General features: G+C 46.4%; 2 protein-coding genes across 3 annotated transcripts in view; one reads left to right on the forward strand and one right to left on the reverse strand.

Moving 5' to 3' along the window:
- Positions 1-569: 569 nt before the first annotated feature.
- Positions 570-16,959, reverse strand: LOC147012732 (uncharacterized). The gene is made up of 4 exons (XM_085853854.1): positions 16,689-16,959; positions 2,764-4,461; positions 2,347-2,660; positions 570-1,727 (listed from the first exon to the last, which is right to left on the reverse strand). Exons 1-4 carry the CDS (start codon positions 16,783-16,785, stop codon positions 1,704-1,706), a joined length of 2,133 nt encoding a protein of 710 aa, XP_085709980.1. The 5' UTR covers positions 16,786-16,959; the 3' UTR covers positions 570-1,703.
- Positions 16,960-17,009: 50 nt separating this feature from the next.
- The window catches only part of LOC147012733 (zinc finger protein 40-like), a 116,454-nt gene continuing 115,494 nt past the window's right edge, over positions 17,010-17,969 (forward strand). Inside the window, exon 1 of one of the 2 annotated variants that reach the window (XM_085853849.1) lies at positions 17,010-17,270. In XM_085853849.1, the coding sequence (XP_085709975.1) occupies positions 17,231-17,270 (40 nt within the window). In that variant the 5' untranslated portion in view covers positions 17,010-17,230. The remainder of the gene's footprint in view (positions 17,271-17,969) is intronic. The other variant, XM_085853853.1, reaches the window with a different exon arrangement.

The following is a 17,969-nucleotide window of genomic DNA, read 5'->3' on the forward strand; positions in this document are numbered from 1 at the left end:
ACAAGAAAAAAAGTATAAATTAATTCCGAACAATTATTTTCAGTCGCCTCCGCTCGGCAGGTGAGGTCTTTGGTTTTGATGCAAGACATAAAAAGGAGTGCCCAATGATACCAGCTCAGTGGATCTCGTCGGCCGATTCATTTCGGTTGAAATGCTGTAAAAGACTGGTAAATCATGGATTTTAATAAATATACGATATCAACATGATATATAAGAAAAAAAAATGAAGGAGGTAAACGTGTTGAGGGAAAAAAAACAAATTCAATATTCCTTTGAAAATAAAACATTTCGAGCCACCTGATATCAATTAATACACGGTGTTATAAAACCTCCAATTTAACCCAATTGTTATCATGCAAAGGGTAAAGTATACATGTCATAATAAAACACACGATCTTGAGTCCCCCCCCCCCCTCAAAATGCAAAAAACAGACGGCCCTGGCACTCGTAGCGGTCTCCCAATCCAGGATCCATTATATTCATAATTGCCCACGAAATGCCAACTAATTAATTTTTCATCACAGAAGTAAGATATAATGAGGAATAAAATCAGATCACTGAAACCATACTTGTATATTGAAAAACCATTGGGATTTATTGGACTATTCCGAATGTCCCAGTGCAACTTTATGAATGTACAAGGTGTTTCCTTAATCCTTAATACTGGAAGGGGTGAAGGGGTGGGGCAGATAAAAAGAAGTTAAACGCATGGAAAGTTTGGAAAAGTGACCGAATTTTACCATATTCTGTGTTATCCGATGTACCATACTCCAAGAGCATTGGTTCTACCGAAGCACTTTCTTGGCACGAATCATGCTGGGCAGTTTGCCATCCCTCTCCCAGCAAAAGTTAGTGTCGGAATTAGTAACTTGTTCAGGGTGCCGGCGATAGCTCGCCTACTCTTAACGAAGGATCTTCTATGTCGACCAACTAATGCCAGCAGACAGGATGCGAGTTTAACATCCATTCGATCCAGACATTGATGAATACCCGGGGTGACAATTTATCGCTGGGTTGAGATTCAAACCCAGGCTAGATAGCTGAGAGGTGAGTATGCATACCTCTAGGATATATATATATATATATATATATATATATATATATATATATATATATATATATATATATATATATATATATATATATATATATATATATATATATATATACATACAGCAAGGGCATTGGGCATCGCAACATGGAAACGAGTTAAGTGCTGTACCTTGAACTGGGAAGACACTTGTTTTACAGAATATGCACGGCTTTTCCACAGAGAAGAGCTTATGCTACCAGTCGTTTCACCACATTCTCCTTTTATTATTAATGAGCCAAGCGTAGCCATCACTTCATCAAACACTATCATTGAATAATGCTTCGTTTTCTCTTGCACACATCATCATAATCTCACTGCAATATACAGTATGTCTCAATATAAAGGTTGCTGCAGCAAGGCAGTTTCCAACTATCACAAGCGTGTACGAGCCACTTTATTTCATCCGTGGGCGCATAAATAAGTCAAATTCCATACTTTTACAAGCATCTGAAACCGCGCTCGCAAAATACTCTTAGAGCCAGTCCGGTACCTACTCTTCCAGCCAGTATCCCAGCAAAGGTCCTCACGAAACCGCAAGCAGCTGCTCTTGTCTTTCATGCCTCCTGCCCCTGCAATCCCATGCTGCGTGCCTTCCCGCTTGGCGATTCACTCACTCGTCCATCGGTAGTAGACCCTGCACGGTGTCAGTCCCTTTCAATTAAAGTATTACCATAATACAACATTTTCTGCCAAAAAAACAGAAATCAGTTTGACCTGTTTTGCCTTAATTTACTAAACAACAGCAAACATAATGTCACAAAGAAATGCATGAAAGTTAAATGCATTTTAAAAATGCATGTCAAGGGTACAAAGTGAAACAAAGAGTACAAAAAGCATAAAAAACCACATGTATGAATACAGTACAGGAAAATACCATCCATTGGAATATTTTTTTTTTTTTTTTTTTTTAAAAAGAAGTGAAAAGAAGGTGAAAATAAGGTAAAAAAAAAAAAGAGGAAGAAGGTAAAAACAGGAAGGAAAGAACGAAGAGAGGTGAGCATAAGAACATTAAGAACACGTAGAATACAAGGAATACAAAGAAGTAGAAGAAGTAGAAGAAGGAGGAGAAGGATGCTCGAAAAAGAAAAATGGATTCCTATGATGCTTCCTATGATGATGTTGCTATTATGCCAACCGAAAAGCAGCTCAATTCTGAAAATATATTTGGAGGTGATAACGTCATGGAAATATATCTATTTTTGACCATCCTCAATCCATGGGTTATGCACAAGATCAAAGATGTTTCTGAATACCGGAATCTTTGCATGAGATTGCTGGCTCCACGACGTGGTCACAGTGCCAAAACCATCTTCAATGGTGCCCGATGCTTGCGTAGAACTGTCATCGTGGACAGCTTTGTGCCACTTGACAGCCTCTTGCGACGCGCAATATATGTGGCACGTACGGCACATACTACTCTTCACCTCCGATCGCACGCTTGGACAGTAAAGGTCAAAAGGAATTTCCTGATGTTCGAGAGCAGCGGATGGTTCGAGGACGGTGAACGCCAATCTCTGGCTGAGACTTGCAAACAGATTGCAGTTGTCAGCAACTTCTGGCTCAGGAACTGAAAAGAAAAGAAAAGATTTAAAAAGTGAATACTTGTTCTTTTCACATGGTGGTAAAAAACAATAAATCTCAGTCAAATTTATTATAGAAATTTTCTTTACCTATAACACCATTTCCTGATTGCTGCAATGGGTAAGGTGCTGGTAGAAACCTTGTCGGAATAATCTTATTCCAGTTGGTACGCCAGTCCGTGCAGCATCTTCTGTCTTCACATCGGACAATCTGTAGAAGATATTGGCTCTGACGCACGTGGTTTGCCGTCCACTTTGGAGAAACATCTCCAACTTGAAGGCTCGACGTATCTCCAGGTTCCACATATTCGGCAAAGACGTCGTATCCGTCCAGCAGGGTACCTGACCACACTCCCGCGAGAGTTTCTCCCGCTTTCTGAAAGTTGCGAACTTCCAAACTCGTGTCAACTGTTTTTCCAGAGTTGTCAAGATGATTTCCATACGAATCATGTGGGAGTATGATGCCGGACAAGTCCCGGGAGAGCGATGCCATCCGCCGCTCCACATGATTGTACATTTGAACACCCGGAAGTTGCGTGACAGCTAAGTACACGTCCAAATTGTGTCGGATGAATTGATTGCAAGCGGCGTACAATGCCTTAGGAAATCTGGGCTTTTCATTGAATCCATCATCGATGCTGCAAACAAGAATTGGCTTCAATTCCCCGATCGCGTTACACATCACCGCTTTGAAGGTTTCACGCTCCAACAAATGTTCAAAATCGCGGGCGTGAGTACACGCTGTGCTATTGTCATGCTTTCCACTTCTTATGGCGATGTAAGTCGGACCACTGCAGCTCACTGCCGACTGCAGTTTGTTCTCTGCAATCACACAGGAAGCAAACACAGAAGGAATAAGCTTGTGGTGTTCAGCAATTACAGGGTCAAAATCCGGTTGCCTCAATTGATATTCCATGTGCATTGTAATGGGGGCTTGTTTAGATGCGGCGGTCAGTCCTATAGGGACTCTCGCTTTGTCATCGATACACATAAAAGAGCATGTCTTAGGTCCGAACCAGGAGCACAGGTCGTTGATGTAGGACATGGTTGTCGAGGTGAAGTAGGTGTCTGCGGGAGGTTTGCGCTGAGACTTCGGAGTACGTTTCAGTTTCACCGGGACTGTAGTGACATGTCGCTTTCCATGTTCCGTATCACTCCGTTTTGGCATCAAACGCAAATAGGTGGCTGCGCGACTTATCTGAAATCCCCGACGATGCAATTCTTCCGTAAGCTCATTAAGTGTTCTACAAGGCCGTATGCATTCTGTTTCTTGAGAATCATCGGTAACACCGTCAGCCATAGCAATCTCTTTGATAGCATCCAATAGCTCGGGTTGATCCTTTTGCAAACTCGGTCTGCCACGCTTCCCTCGAGCGAAATTTTGGAAGCTGGGATTTTCATCGGCGAGCTTGGACAGTTTCTTCTTAAGTTCACGTCTTCGGATTCTCTGCCGTTCTGCTTCTGCTTTGAGACGAGCTTGTTTATGTCTGAGCATCTTCAATCGTTTATTCAGCGGGATCATTTCATCAATTTCTTTGGAGGTCAGAGTCCCTGCAATCTTCATTTCGTTGATCTTTTCGATCTTCCTTTCCAATTCTTCAATTTCCTTTTGAACAACATTCTGTTTAGGTGTCTTGCAGTTTATGTTAACCAAAGTTTCTTCAAATGATTCTTCCTCCTCCTCATCATCTTTATTTGGCAAAGCGTTCTCCCCTCCAGGACTAATGCTTTCATCCACCAAAACTGGAGACAACTTAGCATCATCACTCGTACTTGGATGGACGCCATCTGAAATAGAAAAGTGGTCATTCAAGTTAAGAATAGGTCACATTTACATTGATGCAGAAAGGTTAAAGATCTGAACTCAGCTCAAAATACCACAGTGCAGTCAGAATTGACATCATGTACATGAGAATTTAGTTCTTTCTATTCTGATGCATGTTATATATATATATATATATATATATATATATATATATATATATATATATATATATATATATATATATATATATATATATATATATATATACACACGTACATATATTGTTGCGGATCCGGGGTGGCGGGATTCTGACCCGGTCCCTGGTGCCAGCCTCGCCACCACCGTCTCCGGGTATCTATAACGCCGGCCGGCTCGGCACAGGCCTCGGGTCACGTGTCTTCAATCGCGATACCATTGTAATCCTGTACCTTACCAGTTGGGGAGATAGAACCCCTGGTTGCAGAATGGCTTTGTCAGTGACCGAACGGAGTCTACCAGCCTGTAACCACTTTAGCCCTATATGCCAATCGAACGGATCGTTCCTTGACGCAAAACGCATTAATCCATAGCAGCAACTTCATAAGAATTAACCAGATTTATTGGGGAACATCAAGGATCACAACACAAGCAATAAACACTACAATGGTTATACTAACTATTGTTGCGAATTTGCGCCCGTCGGCGTGCGGATGGCCACGTCACTCGAATCGCGACCGCGTCGCCCACCGGACGTACAATTCAGTCGTGACCCTCCGGGAACTATCGCCCGGAGCCAGTCACGGGTGGGCCTTTCGACCTCACCACAATCGTGCCAATCAGCCACCCGCATAGGATAGGGTTGTTCGCCAAACTCGACCTACCTAAGTACCCACGCGGATGGTAAACCGGGCGATCGTACCTCGCCGCAGGTCGACTCCGGACACAAGCCGCTTTGGCGGCCCGTTCCGTACTATCGGGATAACCGAGCGGTGTTATCGTCGACCTCGACGGTTCAGATTATTTACCGGGCGTTTTGCACCCACTACGAACCCTTTACGTGAAGCAGGATGGAGGGTCAATAAAGAAAAGACGAAGCGAAACGGGAAAACAGTTCACACAATGCACATTTATTTCCCGGCACACGGAAAGCACATATATACAGCCATACAGTCAAAATGCACATATAGCAACCAAAACAAAAGCAACAACGACGCAGAGTTACTACCGACTACGCTCACACACGGCAACACTTATACAGTTCTACTTTACAGACGGCGCCAACACACATTTACACAAAAGCAAAGGAAAGAAGCCACCCTCATAGACAAGGGGGCAGACAGACCTGTAGGCCAATTGTGCGCATGACCTGGAGGAGCGGCCAGGTCTGCGAGACCGGGGGGGGGGTCTTACCCGCAGATGTGGCCGCGCGGCTGTGCCCCGACTCTGTGCTCCTTGGCGGGTTTCGTTGGCACGACGTTTGGAACACGACGCGCGGGGGAAAGGGGAATTGTTGATACCCTGGGGGACGGAGATGGCTGGCTGGCTTGGGTCCCGCGACGAGCGATCCCACACCGCGACCTCGTCGCCGACCGCCGTCCTTCTCGCCTCAGACCCGAGCTTCTTTGCCTCTTCAAGCAACTCTTCTCAGCCGACTCCAGAACCCAACTCTCTCGATGACACTCTCTTCCCCCGGCTCTCTTCCACTCTCCAACCAAAACTGACTCACTCTGCCACGATTCGCCTTGTGCTCGCCGTTTTATAGGTTGGCAGGAGCAGCTAATATGCAAATATTCGGATCAGGATGACCTCGGGGGCAGAGCCACGCTCGACCATTGGTCGGAGGAAACGGGGGCGTGAACCTCCCCTGATCCTAGAATTTGCATATATCGATTTCACACAGACGCGCCTGGAGGCAGGGCCAAGCCTCCCCGCGCTTGCTAATTGGACGGAGGAGAAGTGGGCGTGTAGCGTTCTTGATCCGAATTTTCCCTCGGAAAGGCCGCTATTTGCGCTCGCGCTCAGCACCAATCGGTGCGCTCAGCACCAATCGCCGAACGGGCCCGAGACAGCCCGACGTTCAGTGTTCACAGGTGGTGCGGGAATGGCCGTTGAAGGAGAGAGGTGAAGGTGGTGGAGGGCTTTCGGTGGTGGTTGATGGTTATGATGCCGTTGGGAATGGCGGTGATGCGATGTTTGTGGGATTGAGTTGTGAAGGTAAAGGTCGTGGCTGTTGGCGTTGTTGTTGTTGTTGTTGTTGTTGTTGTCTGAGGGTTGGAGCGTGGTTGTAGTTGGTGACGATGGCTGGCGTGGTGGTTAAGGTGGTTGTTGTGCGATGGCGGTTGAGACGTGGTTGGTTCAAAATAAAGATAGAACAGAAAAACGCCTAACTCAAAGGATCGCAGCCCGAATGAATCACATAAATTCCCTCTATACAACAGTTTTGGGCTAACTACACATGTACTTAGAGATATCTCACCTACGGGCCCTGAATGGTGGTTTGCGAATTTCCACAGCCGTAACACTATCTACCCGTTCTTACCTAGGGAACCACGGTCTAAAGGTTTTGAGGGGATCACTACGAAATATGCCTTATACAACACGTGCAAACAAAACAGACAGACAGACAGCATGCATGCAGACAGAGTACTTTGTGATGGCTCATGGATGAGAGGAAAGCGTCAAGAAGCAGGAATGGCGCTTGTAGTAAACAAGCGAGTGTCCACGGGCTTGAATTCCCTGCTCGAACGCGCCACGCGGCAAGAAATGGCGGCGCAGCACCTTTCCTGCTTTAGTCACCGTATGCGCACGTTCTCCTCAGCGCGTTCTGGCTCCGCGCAACGTCGACGATGCGAGACCGCTGATCTCTCTCCAGGGTTCAGCACACAAATCCCGGCCTGGCCTGTTCTCCAGACAAGGCCCAAGTCGAGGTCCGAGTTCGACAGGCGGATCGACAAACGTGTCGTGCCGTTGGTGTCAGCAGGGACTGTCCGAAGGTCCGGCGTCTCCTCTCCGGCCTTCCCGCCTCGAAGTCCGACTCCCGCTTCGTCCTCTCAGTTCCTCTCTCGGTCGAATCACTGACGTGCAGGTCGGTTCAGCGTCTCTCCCGGCAGATCCAACACGGTGCCTCCTTCGTTCGCTCGCTTCGAAGTGACTCCGAGCACGCCTCGAGAACCCGGCTGTTCTTCACACACAGCACTCTTTTTCTCCTACCGTTTCTCCTTTTTCCGCTCGCTTCGAAACACGAGCACACTTCGAGAGCCACTATTTCCACACACCGATCTTTTTGTTCCCTTTTCTTTTCTCGCTTCTCTTGGCGACTCCGACAAAAATCTCCGCCCCCCTCGCGTCACTTCCCCTCCAGGCCACACCTCTCTTGGCCACACCCCTTCGCGTCACTGACTGGGTGGGGCCTATCCTGGATGAGGAAGGAATAAGAGCGATCTCTCGTTTCACCACCGTATGAACATAACAACAGTCTTTTACACCTCCCGACACACATGTATCGTACACTTTACCAAACAACCTATCTAAACAGGCATTTAATGGGGGATCTGAGCTAATCCTATACTTAGTAGTCCCATAAGGGCCATTTTCGTAACAATATATATATATATATATATATATATATATATATATATACACAAACGAAACATACAAGTAAAGTTGTGACTTGAAAAAAAAACATATTGCTGGTAATTCCTTTAGTGGAAATCAGGCAGGAAGAATATTACAATAGATTTACGGTCATAATGCACACTAGTCTCCAAGCTGTCGAGCCTGGGTTTGAATCCCATTTGAGCTATAGACAGTCATCCTGGTGTTTCAGAGGCAGGATGAGGACGATTCATCAATGTGTCGCATGGGTGTTAAGCTGGTGTCCCATCTACCGGCATTAGTTGGTGGATGTTAAAGATCCCACGGTGTCATTCGCGATTGGTAGGTGAGCTATCGCCGGCACAATGAACAAATTCAAACATTTCTGCCTCAAGTACTGCTGGGAAGGCAATAGCAGAGCACCCAGTATAACCTTTGCCAAGAAACTACTTCAGGAGCACCGACACTCTGTAACAGAGGTATATGTGCATGTTTAAACTGATACAGTGAAACTTGTTTGAGACCATTCAGAATGAAGTCAAATCCATGAGAAGTAGTTGTGAGCAGGATGAGGCATAACTATTTGGGAAGGTGGAAGCAATGATTCCAGATATGTTATTGCTATTTTTGGTGCCAATGGTTCCAAATGTGCATGTTATTATTTATTTATTTAGGGCTAGCAAGAGATCTGAGACCTTGAGTAGTTCTATGGTCTTCCCATTTCAAAAATTGCCTTTTCAATCCCCTCCTCCCCCTTCCCCCCAAAAACAAACATACAAAAAAAAAACACAATAAAAAAAAGAAAAACCCGTTTTAGAAAATTAAAATTCCCTTTTTAGTTATCAATGGAAAAAATAAGCATTTATCTGTGCATTTGCATTGAAAAAAAGATACAATTTATGGTCAAAACTGGTCTTTCTGATAATTACTGAAATCAGTCTAAAATGCTACTGACCTTGCTCAGGCCTGTTATAATAATCAGCCATCTTCGTCTTCTTCTTGCGTATGGCAGCTTGGCTGCCGGGTAGCAATCATTTTGTTGGGGCGCAGCTGTGCCGCTGATGCTGTGCCTCTATACCAGTACAATGGTACTCATTTCGCCAACTTCGGAAGGATGACAGTCTGAGTCAACCCCATCTGGTGTAAATTCAGTGGCCAACGGGGCTTGAACTTAGGACCCTAAAATACCAAAGGAGCCACCCTAGTTGCGAAGCCAGCACAAGGCTTAATCAGCCATCTGTCCTTCCTGTACATGGCTTTGTAGTTTAAGACCCCTCCCCCCCCCCAAAATAAATAAATTAAGAACCAATCAAGCTTCCTCCCCAGACTTTTTCAATGGAATGGATCCAAGCATGCTTCACACAGCTGAGGGTCTCAGTCTCCACCACTCAAATCCTCAGGGTGGGAGGGCAGAAAGGGAGGCCTACATGGTGTATTTTTCCACCAGGGCAATATGGAAATGTAGGGTGTAATAAAATTTTAATCGAGTTATAAATGGGAGTTGTGAAAAATGGGGAAATCCGATCTGTGGGACATATGGAACTCAACACAAAATTATTGTTGTCGAGCAGGGGTGCTCTGCATTGCTGGGCAATGCCAGGTCTCTCCTCCCACCCTCTCCCCTCCCAACCTTCACCTCCCTCATCCAACCCGCCCCACCCCCTTCCTTCCTTCCAGACTCCCACCCCACCAATTCCCCCTCCCTCCTCCTACCAGACTCCCACCCCACCAATTCCCCCTCCCTCCTCCTACCAGACTCCCACCCCACCAATTCCCCCTCCCTCCTACCACACTCCCACCTCACCAAACCCCCCTCCCCCCCCCTACCAGACTCCCACCCCACCAATTCCCCCTCCCTCCTCCTACCAGACTCCCACCCCACCAATTCCCCCTCCCTCCTCCTACCAGACTCCCACCCCACCAATTCCCCCTCCCTCCTCCTACCAGACTCCCACCCCACCAATTCCCCCTCCCTCCTACCAGACTCCCACCTCACCAAATCCCCCTCCCTCCTCCTACCAGACTCCCACCTAACACCTTCCCCTCCCTCTGGACTCCCAACCTCCCCCCCCATCCCACTTCTTCCCCTGCCTCCCCTGATTAGTGGAGGTTGGCTGTGGGTCTTTCCACTCTCTGGAGACGTGTACAGTGCAAATATGCAAGTTATCTCCACAGCTGATTTGTAATACTCTGCCACTGGTATTGAAATAGAGAATTGTCGTCGACCTTTCCTTCAGATCCTCCACGCCGACAGATGAAAGGCCACTCAGTAGAGTGCATACCTCCACCAAGCTGATTAGTTTAAATTTTTCATCCCACTGATAGGCGGGATCAGGATTTGGACCTGAACTAAAATTTTATCGGCTTGTTCTCGTCACCCGACCAACTCATCCACCAAGTTTTGTACGAATCTGCCCTTAACTTTTTGAGATATTGTGCTATATATCGTTTTAGCCCGATCACTCAATGGTGAAGGATCACTTAATTTCTCGGATCCGGATCCAGATCTTCACAAAAATCGAATCATTTCTATGTGTGCGTCACATACCCAAGCTCTCCACCAAATTTTGTCCGAATCCGTCCAAAAGTTTTTGAGATATCCTGTTAACAAACAAACCAACAGATAAACAGACAGGGGTGAAAACATAACTTCCACCCACCTTCGGTGGCGGAGGTTACGAGTAGCCCATTGTCAGTACGAGGTCAAACTTGGTCAATGTGCCAAGTTTGGTGGCAAATGGCACAGTGGTTTTGGCGTGATTGGTCACCGCGCGCACGCACGCATACACACACACACACACACACACAACATTCGGTACCTTGACGTAAATATACCAGAGGGGTTGCCATAACTTCCTACACACGTCTAAATACGTTTTCAATTGTGAGTGGTTGAAGTCACTTCAGTAATGTCTTTTGAATGCTCAAATTATTTAATTGAGAACTTTCTTCTTTTTTCTTTCGACATTTGTCTTTTGGGGAAAAAAATACTTCTCCAGATTTTTGACCGTGGGGCTTCACAAGTTTTCATTTTTTGTTTCAGGTATTTTCGACGTTTTTCGATATTTTGGGGAATCTTCCATATTTCGATCTATTTTTCACCGTAAGAAATGTTTCCGCAAAGTTTCACGAATGCATATCTGTGACATTTTACTTTTGGTAACGATCGTGCTTTCAGGGAATGATAAATTTGACTGTATTTTCAACAAAGTGGGGCGACACTGAAGTTGATTCCATTTTGAATGAGATATTGAAATTGCTCAAGGGAATTTTATACATTACGAGCAAATACAACCCGTCGATTCACTGACGCGGCGGGGGGGGGACAATTAACGAGGGGGGTTGAGAGAGGAAGAGAGGAAGAGAGGAAGAGAGGAAGAGAGGAGAAGAGAGAAGAGAGAAAGGTGAGGGGTGGAGGTGGGGTCAGAAAAGAGAATGATATGCGAAGCTTAATGACCTAACACACGAACAAAAACAAACTCATGTCAGAACAGTTGGAAACACAACAACACAACAGAGTTTGTAAAGTAATCTGCTGGCACATCTACAAAAACATTGATGTCTCAGTTGCAGAAAATTTGTGGGAACATGAACCAAAAGTAATCACTGAAAACATGGAAGTAACTTCCCATCATGTACAACTTAATGATCCCATCAAGCATGAACATCGAAAACAAAGCGATGTGACCAGTTATCATACTTAGGTATTAACCAAACAAAACAAAAAAAACAAAGAGAAGAAGGCATTGCTTATTGAGGTGTTAATACCAATGATTTTGGACTAAACGATGCAGAAATCAACAAAATGACCACACACGAAGACCTCAAGAATGAAGTGAGAAGACCCTGGAAGCTGAAGAATACCAAAGTTGTATCAGTGATAGCTGGACCTACAGGAATGATGACAAAGAACCTCACAGAGATATAAACACAGCGGCAGTACACCTGGGTGCTCACCTCGTCATGGGTGGATAAGATAACCAGGGAACCACTGGAAGGCATGGATGACCCACAAAATATATAATGAAGAAGAAAGTAAATACCAATGGATTTTGTTTTTTTAATGCCATGAACAAATCTTGGTCCATCATGGGAGATAAAGGTTGTGGTCAAGTTTCATTGAAATTGTGTGTGTGGTTTCAGAAAAGAAAGCAAATACAAATATTGGGGGGCAACCCCCCCTCTGTAGAACCCAAATAATGTTTTTAATGCTGTGAACAAACTTTGGTACATCATGGGTGGTGAAGATGGTGGTCAAGTTTCATCGTAATTGCATGTGTAGTCTGAGAAGCAAATGCATATTGTGAGGGGCAACCCCCCTCTCCCCATAGACCTGCCTAGACCCCATTTTTTTTAATGTCGTGAACAAACTTTGGTACATCATATGTAGTAAAGATGGTGGTCAAGTTTCATCGGAATTGTATGTGTAGTTTTGGAGAACAAAGCAAATACATTTTTTTTGGGGGGGGATACACCTGGTGTGTTGGCTTAATGATTTGCGTGATGGGCTTGGGGTCCTCGGATCCTGAGTTCAAATCCCACTCGGCTGTTGAATTAACACCAGGTGGGGTTGACCCTGCCTGTCATCATTCCGAGATCGGCAAAATGAGTACAGCATGCTGGTATACTGTGTCGAAGTGGCGACCCGTCCAGGATTGTGTCCAATAGCCTGGGAGACCGCTTAGGCAGCACTAATGCTCTGCAAAGAGTATGGTCCCAATGGATGGATGGAAAATGACGGATGAAGTTGAAAGGGTGTGAATATGTGAGAAACAAGTCTGAAGACGACAATGGTTCATGAGCGGTATTTGACGATGTAGATTGTTTCAGAAGTCAAGGATGAGACAATGTGATAATTTTTGACCAAGTTATAATTAGTTATAGTGGCCTTCAATCAACAGCTGCAAAATGTCGAAAACCCGGTTTCGTTCAACAGCTTTCAAAATTTGACCTTTGCATAACATTTAAAGGTCACAAAACAATGTTGTGGACATTAAAATAAGGAAACGGGATACGTGCTATAGCTTATTGGAGATAGTTCGTCGAAGAAGGTCGAAAACCTGGTTCGATTCCCACAACTTTGAAAATTTGACCTTTGTGGCCTTTAAAGGTCAAAGGTCAAGGATTATGACCTTTGGTGCAAAACTTCCTCTGGAACATTCCAGGAACAATATAACGTCATATAGGCTATATGGCATTTCGCACTCCTCGGATTATCCACACTTTGATGAAATCAGCGTAAAGATAAACTTGAAGGGGGCGCCACGGGCAAGGTGTTCGAGATAGAGCAAAATGGTTTCAAGACTTTAGGTGGGGAAAATAGATGACCTCAAGATTACGCATAAAAAATATTGTCATCCTTGCTCTCAAAGTTTGGGCGGTCATATGATTTTTATGTCAAAATTCGCCATTTTCTAAGTTTGTGAGCTTGTGACCTTGACCTTGGGATAAAAATGAAAAATCGGACGACAAGTTTTAGATAATTCATTTTGCTATTCAAATACCGAAGAACCCATTCCATTCAGTCAATTCCCGAGGAGAAGATAGATTTTTTAATCCGACTACCCCTAAAAATGGCTATTTTTTGGGCGTGGCTCCACCCACAATGGGCATAGCCACGCCCTCATCCAGGAAAACACAATTAGACATTGATATCGAACATATAACCAAGTTTCATCAAGATCGGATCAAAGTCCACGGAGTTATGCTCTGGACAGACAGACACACAGACACAGAGACAGACACACAGACATAACGAATATAGTGGTTACTCTGGCTTGCGCTCGTGAACCAATTAATAAGATTAAATCAATTGGAATGTCCATGCATATTCACAACTACCTTTGCTTCACCAACTTCAGTCTTACCATTCGCTTAACTTGTGCACCCCTATGCTAATCAACTTCCTCTTCTTCCTCTTCAGGCTGGTGGTCTTCTTTCTGGGCCAAGACTTTTCCCATAACTTGCCAACTTTATGATCTTCAGCCTATCTCTTCTATACTACCATCCTTACCCTCCCCATGAACCACTCTCAATCTTTCATTATAGTCTTCTTGGTTTTCAAGTGCCAATAAAGGACTTTCAAAATGACACAGTGTGACTGTGACTCAAACAGTCTTGTATACATCATTTTCAGCATTTAAACGAAAGAATGGCAATTTGAGAATGGTTAAACATAATCGTTCTGTTGCTGAATGCAAATCAGACTCACGGAAATATTAGAACATGAGAAATATCCATGGATGAAAGGAGTCGGGATCCTATAATTTCCTGCCAATTAGCTAGCGGCGCCGTGGTTCCAGCACACATGAGTGGCTGCTGCTCCTTTCACTAAGACATAAAATTTAGTATGATTTATTTTGTGGTCCCAGAACCAACCAAAACCAAAAATATTTAGAGACACTCACAGCCCAAACAACTCCCATCTCTGCAGCCTTTTTATGGGCCCATGTCGTCGGCACACCATCTACGAACCTCTGGCCTTTTTATGGGCCCATGTCGTCGGCACACCATCTACGAACCTTCAGTCTTTTTATGGGCCCATGTCGTCGGCACACCATCTACGAACCTTCAGTCTTTTTATGGGCCCATGTCGTCGGCACACCATCTCCGAACCTCCGGCCTTTTTATGGACCCATGTCGTCGGCACACCATCTACGAACCTTCAGTCTTTTTATGGGCCCATGTCGTCGGCGCACCATCTACGAACCTTCAGTCTTTTTATGGGCCCACGTCATCGGCGCACCATCTACGAACCTTCAGTCTTTTCACGGGCCCACGTCATCGGCGCACCATCTCCGAACCTTCAGTCTTTCCACGGGCCCACGTCATCGGCGCACCATCTCCGAACCTCCGGCCTTTTTATGGACCCATGTCATCGGCGCACCATCTATGAACCTTCAGTCTTTTTATGGGCCCATGTCGTCGGCACACCATCTGCGAACCTTCAGTCTTTTCACGGGCCCACGTCATCGGCGCACCATCTACAAACCTTCAGCCTTTTTATGGGCCCATTTCGTCGGCACATCATCTACGAACATTTGGCCTTTTCACGGGCCCACGTCATCGGCGCACCATCTCTGAACCTTCAGTCTTTCCACGGGCCCACGTCATCGGCGCACCATCTCCGAACCTCCGGCCTTTTTATGGACCCATGTCATCGGCGCACCATCTATGAACCTTCAGTCTTTTTATGGGCCCATGTCGTCGGCACACCATCTGCGAACCTTCAGTCTTTTCACGGGCCCACGTCATCGGCGCACCATCTACAAACCTTCAGCCTTTTTATGGGCCCATTTCGTCGGCACATCATCTACGAACATTTGGCCTTTTTACAGGCCCACGTCATCGGCGCACCATCTCCGAACCTCCGGCCTTTTTATGGGCCCATGTCGTTGGCGCACCATCTATGAACCTCCAGCCTTTTTACAGGCCCACGTCATCGGCACACCATCTATGAACCTTCGGCTTTTTCACAGGCCCACGTCATCGGCGCACCATCTACGAATATTTGGCCTTTTTACAGGCCCATGTCATCGGCACACCATCTACGAATATTTGGCCTTTTTACAGGCCCATGTCATCGGCACACCATCTACGAATATTTGGCCTTTTTACAGGCCCATGTCATTGGCACACCATCTATGAATATTTGGCCTTTTTACAGGCCCATGTCATCGGCACACCATCTACGAATATTTGGCCTTTTTACAGGCCCATGTCATCGGCACACCATCTACGAATATTTGGCCTTTTTACAGGCCCATGTCATTGGCACACCATCTACGAATATTTGGCCTTTTTACAGGCCCATGTCATCGGCACACCATCTACGAACCTACGACCTTTTTTTACGGGCTCACGTTGTTGGGAGTTTTTGCAATACAGACTTACAGGATATCAATTTTTTGACTTGATCAGGAAGTTCTAAACTGTTTTGTTGTGCCGATCACACACTCATTTCTCACAGCCAAGTTTACAAGTACTCCCAGCTTCTTTAAAAGTTTTATTAGGCGTTTCAGATTCCAATCCTTATCTGGGAGGCATGGGATACATCCATTGATTTACTTCGTCACCAACGGGGTTCTGCGCATGCGTTCCGAGCAATGGGGGGGGGGGGAGGGGGGATTATTACGTCATTTCGAAAGTGCCCTATTGACTTGTACACCGGCACCCAAAGGGTACTTTTCATGGTTGGAGCATTCGTTTCAACCTAAGCGCAGACAAGACGACTTCATGTGAGCAATCCAAAGGAGTACGTGCTCCCGTATGCAGCACCCCCTGAAGACGAAGAGTTCAGATCAGGATGATTGTTGTTGTTGTTGTTGTTGTTGTTGTTGTTGTTGTAGTAGTAGTATAAGTATTAGCGTCCACCCACAGAAAGAACAAATTTATGACGACACAAGTCAGAGGTGAGCACCTTACCAACCCAGCAGTGTTGCAGCGCTTCATATTACAAGACGAGCTCAAGAGGTCCCTCACGCAAGTCCTATCAACGACACGACATTGTGCGGAAACTTCCGAAACTTCCCGGGATGGACACATCCACATCGCCAACTCGTACACCGCACAATCGTAGGCCTTTCACCGCCCTCGTGTAATCTTAGGATGACACAGCGAGCACAGATCGCTCACTACCGGCACGGAATCATCATCATCGACGGACGCACCCACATACCTGCGTGACATTCGGTTGACCGAGATGGCGTTGCCGACGAGCACGAATCGAACAGCGCCGTATTGCACCGAGGCACCTTGGCCTTCATTTCCGCCATTGCAGTCGGTGGGGCAGAAAAAAATCCTTCCCTTCAGATCGAACAGCAGTCGGTCGTACGTCCGCATCCCCCTCAGACCCCCCCCCGCCGCCTATAAGGGAGGCGTCGTACGCGGGGTTCCTCTGACGTCACCTACCGAGTGGGAATCCTTCGTCGTGTCCGCCCAGTGTCGGCTGCGTGCGGGACGTGCTGCGCACGAATGCACGGCGTGGAGGCGCCACGAGGACGGCGCTCCGTGCGAGTCGCCTAGCGCGCCACCGACCGGGCCCCGGAGCGGGAGGAAAACCCTCCGCGGACCGTTCAACTTCGGCCGCGTCCTCTCTTTCCCTCGATCGCCTCAATTCTATCTCGCTCTCCCCCTCCTCCCTCCCTCACCCTCTTCGTCTGCATCGTGCTTCACGTCTCGTTGCCCAAGCAAGGCAGGCCGCGGCGAGGCGGGCCGGTCATGCCTCGCGTCAAGCAACGCAACCCCAAAGCCCTCCGAGGTAATAATGAGGTGATTGTGTGTCGAGAGACGCGCGGTTCGGGGCACGAACCTCCACGAGGGGCATGAGAGGGTAAAGGGTTTTAAATTCCTCCTCTTTGGGAAGAGGACGTGCGGCTGATGGAGGACACGGTGAGGGGTTGTTTGGTTGGTGGGGTGGCGTGGGGTGAGGGTGGGGTGGCGGGAGCGATGGAATTCTAAGAACCCTCTTCCCGCTTCATCCCATTTTGCAGCAACGCTCTCTCTACCTTCCAGGTAACCATGACGTGGTGTCCTCTTGGTAAATAATTCCACATGTTCAGTTGTATTGTACATTAGTTCAAATTTTGTACATAGCCCCCCTCCTCCACCTCGTCCACCCTCCCACATTCGCCAGGTAAACACAGCCATCGGTGTGTGGTAACCTAGTTAATAAATGGGGTAACACTATCGTTTGTTTAACTTGTAACCAAGTGGTTTTTAAAATGTCTTTTTTTTTTTTTTAAGTGTTTATTTTACAGGGGAAACCCGAATCACCTGTCATCGTCGCACTCGCCCAGCAGGGGGGTCCCAAGCGCCGCGCCACGAGACATCTTTGTGAACTTCAGTGACGAAATTGTGATTGATGACGTCATACGAGGGGAGGTTGGACCTTATAAAAGTTCGGAAATGGGACTAGGATAGGTGGGAAAGGTAGATGGCAGAGTGTGGGCTGATTGGG

Source organism: Eptatretus burgeri, chromosome 14 (assembly GCF_056783735.1).
Source record: "Eptatretus burgeri isolate ZD-2024b chromosome 14, Ebu_testis_v1, whole genome shotgun sequence".
In the NCBI taxonomy this organism is placed as follows: Eukaryota; Metazoa; Chordata; class Myxini; order Myxiniformes; family Myxinidae; genus Eptatretus; species Eptatretus burgeri.

Coding starts and splice junctions, on each gene's coding strand:
- LOC147012732 (XM_085853854.1), bottom strand. CDS start 16,785: ATGGCGGAAATGAAGGCCAAGGTGCCTCGGTGCAATACGGCGCTGTTC. Junction 4,462..16,688: donor GTCAACCGAATGTCACGCAG/GTATGTGGGTGC, acceptor TTTCTATTTCAG/ATGGCGTCCATCCAAGTACG. Junction 2,661..2,763: donor ATCAGGAAATGGTGTTATAG/GTAAAGAAAATT, acceptor TTTTCTTTTCAG/TTCCTGAGCCAGAAGTTGCT.